The sequence below is a fragment of the Elaeis guineensis genome, chromosome 1 (genome assembly GCF_000442705.2).
Source record: "Elaeis guineensis isolate ETL-2024a chromosome 1, EG11, whole genome shotgun sequence".
NCBI classification, from domain to species: Eukaryota; Viridiplantae; Streptophyta; class Magnoliopsida; order Arecales; family Arecaceae; genus Elaeis; species Elaeis guineensis.
This window is the reverse complement of record NC_025993.2, coordinates 157709214-157718736: the sequence shown is the minus strand read 5'-3', so window position 1 is coordinate 157718736 and position 9523 is coordinate 157709214. Positions and strand designations below refer to the sequence as shown.

The 9523-nt window shown below is 33.9% G+C and overlaps 1 protein-coding gene across 1 annotated transcript; it reads right to left on the bottom strand.

Annotated features, from left to right (window-relative positions):
* Nucleotides 1-1350: 1350 nt before the first annotated feature.
* On the bottom strand, nucleotides 1351-8515 carry LOC105039258 (CASP-like protein 2C1). The gene is made up of 3 exons (XM_010915345.4): nucleotides 8284-8515; nucleotides 8049-8187; nucleotides 1351-1858 (listed from the first exon to the last, which is right to left on the bottom strand). Exons 1-3 carry the CDS (start codon nucleotides 8433-8435, stop codon nucleotides 1643-1645), a joined length of 507 nt encoding a protein of 168 aa, XP_010913647.1. The 5' UTR covers nucleotides 8436-8515; the 3' UTR covers nucleotides 1351-1642.
* Nucleotides 8516-9523: the final 1008 nt, after the last annotated feature.

Sequence of the window (9523 nt, the reverse complement as noted above, 5' to 3'; positions counted from 1 at the left end):
GATTCAACTACCAAGATAGCTACTCCCTTCGCTCGAAGCCCAAAGGTCACTTCGAATTCGAGAGTATATATTGTAGAGGAGACCGATCGATCAGGACATCAAGACCAATCCTCTATAAGACACATCCAAGATAATATGGCAAAGTCACACCAAGTATGGATCAGGACCGCCAATTCTACTAGCTATGCAGGTGAAGCCTAGTAAAGCCTGTGCCTAATATCCAGACTAACAACCCAATTTAAAGGAAGTGGAAGAGATTTCTCCTCCAATGAAAAGTCAGTACATAGCCTAATGGCCTACAGAGCTAAGCTCAACAAACCCATAGATTCCAGCTATGAGCAGAACCTCCATATAATAAATGTACTAAAGAGACCCCTAGGTAAGGACAACCAACTAGGGAGAAGAGCAAACTCTAAGAGGAGGAAGGAGAACTCTCTCTCTTCGCTCTCGAGCTCTCACTATCTTTCTTTTCTCTTTACTATTCCTAAAGTTCTAGCTAACTTAAGCATTGGAGGGTCCCTTGCTGAAACACCCCCGACGAGTACGGATTTTCTTTGTATGTACTTTTGATATTGTGAATCTTGAAACGCATCTAGCTCCAGCCACTTCTGCACCTCCCTAGAGTTTTGTGGCAATAAAGCATACCCCAAATAATCATCCCTTTTGCTTAGCAATCAAATAATCTGTTTCTTGAACAATGCATTACTTCCTAAAAATCTAAACTAGAATAATCATAGTATGAAAGAGATAATTATATAATTATGTTTGATTTTTCATATGTATAATATATTCTCTTGATATCCATTTTTCTAGCATCAAATAATTATTTTTAGTGGTGTTCAATTTTTAAAGTCAATATCTTAATTTTTCTTTATAACATAACTAATCTATAAATATGTGCAATGCATATTCGATTTAAAATAGATATAAATAAATTTAACTTTAAAATTTATTTAAAAAATGAGAAAAGATGTAGAAATAAAGTATGTGAAGTAAGCGGCGGAATAAGTAGTTTATCGAATATTAAGATCAGGATAGAGTGCAATTTCTTACTTGGAGCTAAAAGAGGAGCCCCGTCTATGGAGGGATTATGATTATTTTAATAATTTTCTTGAAAATCATCTATATAATCTGAAAAAATTGATAACAATCGATTTGCTTTTGTACGGAGAAATTCAAAGGTTTTTAACCTTCTTCATTTTTTTGGTAAAATGGGATCTGAAATAATTAAAAGGATAGGAGAAATGTATGCAGAGCTGAACAAAAGTAATCAACCAGCGCGATGCCTTATAAAACAAAACAAATAAAAGAAGTTCGTAAATACAAATACGAAAATAACGAGCACGAAAATTGGCGCAGCAAAGATATAAATATAGATTGACCTAATCATTATAACAACCAAGCCAAGTAAACTTGGTTGCATCAGGGATGCCCAATTGTTGTTTAGAATCGATCCATTTTCCAACTCAGATTATTTAAGAACCCAAATACGATTTATCGTTCAACCAAGCCAACCATACTCCAGACCCACAGCACCAAACAAATTATGGTTTCCAACTACTTTATGTCTATGGAATCTGGGTCACATAATTAATGGACAAACGTCTCCGTGTCCATAGAGGGACCCAGGGGCGGAGGAAGGTTAGAGGCGGAAGAGGTGGTAGGCGGAGACGGAGGAGACGACGGCCATGGCGAGGGACGCAGCGATGCCGCAGATGAGGCCGGCGCCGATCTGGTCGCAAAACCGGGTGTAGATGTTGCATAGCTTCTCCCACTGGAGGGCGCGTATCCCCGTCACCGCGATCGTCGACGCCTGCAGCGCCGCCAGAATCCCCCCGAACGTCACATACGTCACCCCCTGCGCGCCCGAACGAACAAAAGGCAAGCCATGAAGGTAAACCGAGGGAGCGTGTAAATGGACGGTTAAATGAGTGACACGTCAGTGGGCCAGGTCCAGCCCATGAACAGTTAGACAGGCCATCCTAGGTGCTTAACCGTAAAGCATGGCCCGCTGACAACCCATTGCACCTTTAAATATTGTTGTGGTTACTTATTTTCCAGAAAATAAATACTTGGTGACAGCGCAAGCAGTTGGCTGTTTATAAAAACACTATGCTACATTTACCAGCAATTCTCAGTGTTAGATGCAAGCAATAGTGTTTACTTTAGAATGTCAAAAATTTTTGCCTATGTTCTCTATCCACTGCCCAGGCAGAAAACCTTCAGTTCCACTCAAGCCTTGGTTCTTTGTGTCTACATTTCTAGAACATATTTATTGGGAAAAAAAAAAAAAATCTAACCATGCACCAGTGGTAAAGCTTGACACGTTCACCATGTCATGGTGAGGGATGAAATAGCAGTCAAACAAAGGATCTGGTTTTGTATTCTCCTCCTTCACCAAAGGGTCCATTTGGTATTGCTGCAGATAATAGAGCTTTTATCGATAGGGATTTAGAAAAGAAAGCATTCACAAGCAAAATTTTATAGTAAAAAATTATTTCTTCTTTGGAAAGGGCCGTGGAACTTTGATATCTATTTGATATATAAGATGAGAAGGTATTTTTAGTTATAAATTATTTATTTTGATATTTTAATCTAAATACATAATAAATAATAATTTTTTTATTTATCATAAAAATAAAGCAATATTTCAGAATATTATTATATTATAATATTATGTATAGTAATATGATATTATTATTTTAACATAATATTACAATATCATTATAATAATCATGACAATAATATATGATTATTGTATTATATTATAAGATATTTTATGATATAATTATTATATTATGTTATTATAAATATTGTTAATATAAAAATTACTTTATATTTTATCTAAATAATATAATAAATAACAGTTATTTCTTTAGGTTGATTAATGACCAACAAAAAAATATCATAATATTAAAACTCAAAATGCTTAATTGCATGATTGTAGCATTAAATAAATATAAACTTAAGTCATTGTGGCAACAGACTACTTTAAATTAATTTTAAAAAAAAAACTCAATGCAGGGACGTGAACCTGGTTCTTTGGAGTAAGCATTTGCAAAAAATTTCTTAATACATCTTAAATAAAATTTTTATCCAAAAATTTCAAATTGAAACTTTTTCTAACAGACTTCTATAACTTTTGGAGAAAATGAATAATTGTTTTAAATTTTTATTAAACATTTCAAGATCACTCAAAAGAAATTCTAGTCTTCCAAAAAATAATTTTTGATCTCCAAGAAGTAATGTTAAATGAGGTCCTAACCTATTTTTCATTATAAGCTATACGTAAGAAATGTGTCTTTATTTAACATTCTCATTTTCAAAAGCTGTATCATGATTAAAGCACACATTGATCATTGAATGATAGCTAAGCTCTCAGTCCATCAGGTGAGTGATCGCATACACATCAGATGTGGATGGGCATTGTACTTTGAGAGGGTGTCTAATGGATTCCATGTCACGTATTGACAATGGGTATTATTACGGTCAAAAGTATGTGGCTTCAATGGATCGGTCTCTATTTTTGTATGTGTAAAATATCATCCCATATAAATCAGAATTCTTATTGACTCTTAATCAATGTAGGACTAATGATGTCCTCTCTTTTACATCACAATATAGCCTCACAGTTAGAGAGACTTTAAATAAGATTGTGGAAAGTATACCATAATCTGTCGAAGTATATTGGCCCCCTACTTGGTGCACCAATGTTGTGATCAAAGGTTTGTGGCTCGGACGGATTGGTTTTCGCTTTCGTATATGTGAAGTATTGTCCGTTTCAATCTCTGACCGTCATGGCATGAGACCTCATAGTTTTGTCCTTCAAAAAATATCTCATAGGAAAGAGAAGGTTCCATCTCATAATCTCATAGGAAAGAGAAGGTTCCATCTCATATAATCTAGTCTCTATTAACTTACAACCAATATGGAACTAATGATACTCTCTCTTATACCCATTATATATATATATATATATATATATATATATATATATATATATTAAGATCTAATTAGGGGTGCAAACGAGTTGAACTGCTCGCAAGCTACTCAAACTCGATTCAACTCAGTTATTATCGAGCTCCAATAGTTCGAATAATTTTTCAAATCGAGCTCGAATAATAAGATATTTTTGAAAGCTCGCGAATCTATTCAAATTTATATATTTTTTTAATAATATTATTTTTATTTATAATATATATTATAATATATATTATTAGTAAGTATTTAAAATTTAATTTCGAGTTTGAATATGTTTCGATTAATATTTGAGTCGAATCGAATCGAATTTTAATTTTATTTATTTTTCATCAAATCAAACTTGAGTTTGAAATATTGAGGCTCAATCAAGTCTGAATTGATTTTTGAATTCGAATATTTTAATTCTAGCCGAGTTTCGAACTATTTGATTCGATTTTGCTCAGCTGTACCCTCAGATCCAATCGTATCAAAGTTAATGAATAAACAGTGATCATACAGTAGTTTACCTAGATCTGACATCCTTAGACTTGCTAGAAGATGATACAGATGAAACAGTTGGGAAATAGGCTACAAACGAACGAATTTATAGCTATATTAAAACCATTACTTTCACTGTTGGATGAACTTAAAGCCACAGGTCCTCGCATTTATTTTGCTTACTTTCATTTATGTACGGAGTATTTATTGTTGATTAATGGACATGTTCATTTATTCATTGTAACATGTGAAATTTGAGCTACCACCAATATTTTATATCTGGCAGCGTTGCCGTTTGGCGAGTGATGGATTATTTAAATTTAGTGAAAATAAAAGGGTGGCCTTCATTTTTTTTTAATAATTAAAAAATATTTAGATATCCTATATAATCTTACTGAGGGTTCTGTATGATTCATGAATTAAACCGTTCATTTAAATAAAATAATATATCAACTAAATATCATCTAGTTCAAATTATATGGAGAGAGACAAAAAATAGATATCTATAGAATTTTTTTCTTAATGCAGTCTAAGGGATAGAATTTTTAGCTGGATTTGGATATATTTTTAGAACAAGATAAAGTGGATGGATCAACATATCCAATTCAGGGTTGGATTGGGCTAATACATGCTAAATAGACTCTTAAGGAATTTAAGATCCTTCCGAATACATACTAAACAGATTCTTACATTTCAATAAACTGTGAAACTGCTTCTACCAAAAAAAATAAACTGTGAAACTGATTAATAACTATTTTGGAACACTAACGAGAAAATTACTTAATCCTAATTTTGTATTGATGAAAATATCTTACAATATACTAATTTATATCAGTCAAGATAATAAGAAGAAAATTAGATTTTATATATCCCATCTGATTCAAGCTGATATCTCGGCTGAATTAGAACTTCGACTCAGATGACCTATTGAAAAATCCCCTAAAATAAAAACCTGAAAAAACAACCAAGTACCTCCAAACCAAAGCTGGCTTGATCCCACGCCGCAACCACTTGCGTTTTTTTCGCAAACAACCACTTGCGCTTTTAAAACATGCATGCAGCGTGGATAGGGAGCAGATGAATAAAATTGCACTGCCGTGCGACGCTAGCTCTCCATAATACGTGCATACAGAGCAATTTATACAGCTTGAGTTGTGCAACGTGAGGTAGATGAAAACCTTTAGAGTTATAGTTACAATCTTATCAAACAGAACCGGCTAATTAGCTAGTAGTTTGAGCTTGACTCAATTTAAAATATTCGAATCCAAAACTCAATTTTCAATCGGATGAATCTTGAATATCTAAATTTAAATTTTATTTAATTGAAAAAAATAATATTCAAAATTGACTCAACCCCACTTGCACGGCAATTGAACTATATCCAAGCTTATGTTTGAACTTTGATTGTAATAAAAAATATAATTATAATATATTATAATATAATATTTTATAATAATAGATTAATAATATACATTATAAATAAAATTAATATTATTAAAAATATTTATATTTGATGAGACCCATAAGATTTCGAATCGAATATTTTATTTTTTAAATTTAATTTAAAAATTTGTCCAATATGACTTTAGTGGCTCATATCTAAGGGTTAGATTTTTTCAGACCGAAAAATTTGGTAGATTTATTTATATATATATATATATATTTTTTTAAATTTTATTTAATATATAAAAAATAAAATATTAAAATTTAAAATTTATATATATATATATTTTTTTTTGATTTTATTTAATATATAAAAAATAAAATATTGGAGCTGGAGCTCAGTGATAACCAAACCAAGTTGAATTTGGATCTGCCAAAGAGCTGCAGGACTTATTTGCATCCCTACATCAGACATGAGAGTAGGGATTTTTTTTTTTTTAAAAAAATCTCAAAATTAATTTTGTGAGGGTCCAGATTGGAAAACCGGATCCAAACCCTTCTTCGATATCTCCGCATTTAAGACGCTGACAAAAATAGAATGGCCCCTCATAAAAGCCTGTCAGTAAGTCTGACCTCGCAATGAATGACTCGTTCTCCTCTGTGCGACCTTTCTTTATCAGTGAAATAAAAGACTGGTGTTTTCCACCTAACTTCCCCAATGTGTACAGAAGCTATATGGACATCTACAGTTGATCAAGTGGAGAAAATATGGTTCAAGTTACAAAACCTAAACAGCGGCAGCTTGCCGCCACTTGCGGGTGAATGGTGATGGAAGGGCTCATGCGCATGCACAGCTCTCTTTAAGCTTTTATCCATTCTTCCATATTTGACTAAGTCATGTTGTGTGTTAATGGAGCTGACATTGATGCATTCAGCATTTATCTATTTGGATGCAGTAGTATCACAAAGCACTCTAGTTTATTCTAGCAAAAAATTATTTCAATTTAAAGCAGTGACAAGCATCCAAAACAATATTGATGACAAATTTAGTTGGTTGTGCATAATCAAGCACTTGCTTGGGTAATTCACTCCTTAATACTTGCGCATGAGGTTAGAAGTTTGATTCCAATTAGACTCAGCCTCGGGATCGGATGGATATTAGATAGAAGATGTCTTTGAGCCCTTCCTAATCTCAACAAAGAGGAAAAAAAAATTGATTGTATGCTTTAAGATATACTTTAGTTCATTGACGGTTACGAAATGAATTATTAGTTAACATCTTTGATAGATGATCAGCAAGCAAACAATAACTTGGGAGGTATAAAATGCATAGGGTTTGAAGGCTAGAAAGTTAGGATAGAGATGAATGTCCATCCCCATAAAAATAAACCTTTCCATTAGGTCTTCTTCTAAGAAATCTGCCTTTTTGAAAATAATTCGATATTTGCCAAAATTTTGCACAAAGGATTAAAAGACTTATAAGATTTTTCTTGTAATATGTAATAAATATAACTTTAAAATTACACATTTAATTTCAGTAAACATGAACATATGTTTAAATATTGATTAAATATGTCTAATGTTGTATCATTGTTGTATTATGATGGAAAATATAAACATATGTATCAACTTTCTTGATTTGATACACAAAGTTGTAGTAGGTAGAAAAATATTGATTTAGAAGTCTCTCTCTCTCTCTCTCTCTCTCTCTCTCTCTCTCTGTGTGTGTGTGTGTGTGTGTGTGTAGATAAGAAAAACGATGGTAGGATATTTGTTATCATAGCTTTGATTATCATGAACTCGCATTATGGACCAAATGGAACAACCCAACGATGTGTACGTATGTCTTCCCTCCATGTATCCTACTTCATGGACATAATTCGAAGACTGAGAGCTCTTTATCAGAAATGATTAAACAAAATAGGATATTCATCATCTTGCTTGATTTCTTTGAGAAGTACCTCTAACTTTCTTAAGAGCAGAAAAATCAGCATGTAATTAATAATTACCGAAAGCAGACTCCCAAAGTCTACCTGTCCTATGAGAAGTCCACTAAATCTACTAAGATAGAGTACTAAACTAATTCTTTTATTCATAACTAAAACGATATTGACCGTCTAAGCATCTGACCGTCTAAGCATCTTCTGATATATACGCATATATAAACCTCTTCCATGGATAATAAAAGAAATCACGATTAATTTTACCTGGTCTAACAAAAAACTAGCCCATGCCATAAACTTGTTGCTCCAACATGGATTCTTCATGAGCCAAGCAAAGACCAAGCACCTGCAGAACTGAAGAAGATGATAACCAGCTGCTACAGAAGTAATGATGGTGGAGATCCTACAAAGAAACACCGATCACAACACGGTTAGATCGTGAGTGAACTTGAAGAGAAGCACAACAAGTAGAACAACCAAATCTTGGCCGATGACCTACCACAGAGCTTCTAGATCCTTAACGGTTGCCTTTCTCCTCACGAAGAAGACTGTTTTAGTCTGTGTATCCATACCAATAAGAATAGCTGCCATGGAAGCCAACACCAAGCAGAATACCCTTAGAAGACTCTCACCTTTCAATAACTTATTCATTCTCAAGAGATCTCAGAGGCAACTCTCTCTCTTTCTCTCTCTCTCTCTCTCTCTCTCTCTCTCTCTCGCTCTTCCGAGATTAATTAGGGGGTGTTTTATAAAGGGAAGATGGAAACGGAGAAGTTGACAGCATTAATTTTTTTTGTTGATAATGAGTTAGGGAAGACCTAACTTAGGACGCTTCCATCAATATAGATAAGGGTACAGTAAATAGTCTATTTTAAGATAGGTGCTGGGAAGAAGTAAAAAAAAATACAGAGCTCTGAAGAGAGCTGAATCTTCAGAGTTTAATACAGGTGATATAAATACGATGAGCTCTCTTGATCGTCTATCTTCCATTTTCCCGTTTGTTTGGCGGTGTAAGGAGCAGATCTCCATCGATAACGTCTGCCCTGCATTCTACCTAGGACAAATATAGGTTAACAACTTGCTTGGTCACAAATTTGAGCTGATATGCATGGAATTCAAAGCATCGTTTATTACGCTCTTTCCAAAGTATCCATTGGGCTGCAGTGATTAGGATATCTAAACCTATCCGTAGAGGGCGAGTGCTTTCATCTGATCGTCATGAGCTCCACAGCTTGAATTGGCTTTGAGGGAGATCTTTAAGATGTAGGTTTTGCGCAAGTGTTGTCCAGACTGATCTCGAGAATGGGCATTGAAGAAGCAGGTGCTCAACCGTTTCAGAATTTGATCCACAAAGAACACAGATGTCCTTACCTTTCCAACCTCGTTTGATAAGATTTGCTTTGGTTAAAATTCTGTCATGGAAATAGAGATAGGCAAAGTATTTGACTTTCTCAGGGACCCTGATTTTCCATACAATGCTGCTGAAAAATGGCCTGATTCCCCCATCTGAAAGAAAATGGTAACATTGTTTTGGAGGGAATGTTCGACTTGGAAACCATTTCCATTCTATTGTGTCAGGTCTGTCCGAAATCTCCAAGGTTGACATGGCTTGCCGCAGTTGTTGTAGCCTCATGTCATAGTGTGTTGGTGCTGAAAGAGGCCAGCAGTCATGATTATAATATAAAATGTAAACTTCTGCTATAGAGATATCCTTTAAACAGCAGAGGTTAAATAAAGAG

Excerpts from the sequence above, each read along its gene's own strand:
- LOC105039258 (XM_010915345.4), bottom strand. The coding sequence starts at position 8,435 with ATGAATAAGTTATTGAAAGGTGAGAGTCTTCTAAGGGTATTCTGCTTG. Across the intron at positions 8,188-8,283 it reads AAGGATCTAGAAGCTCTGTG|GATCTCCACCATCATTACTT; the intron begins GTAGGTCATCGG and ends GTTTCTTTGTAG. Across the intron at positions 1,859-8,048 it reads CTAGTTTTTTGTTAGACCAG|GGGGTGACGTATGTGACGTT; the intron begins GTAAAATTAATC and ends TCGGGCGCGCAG.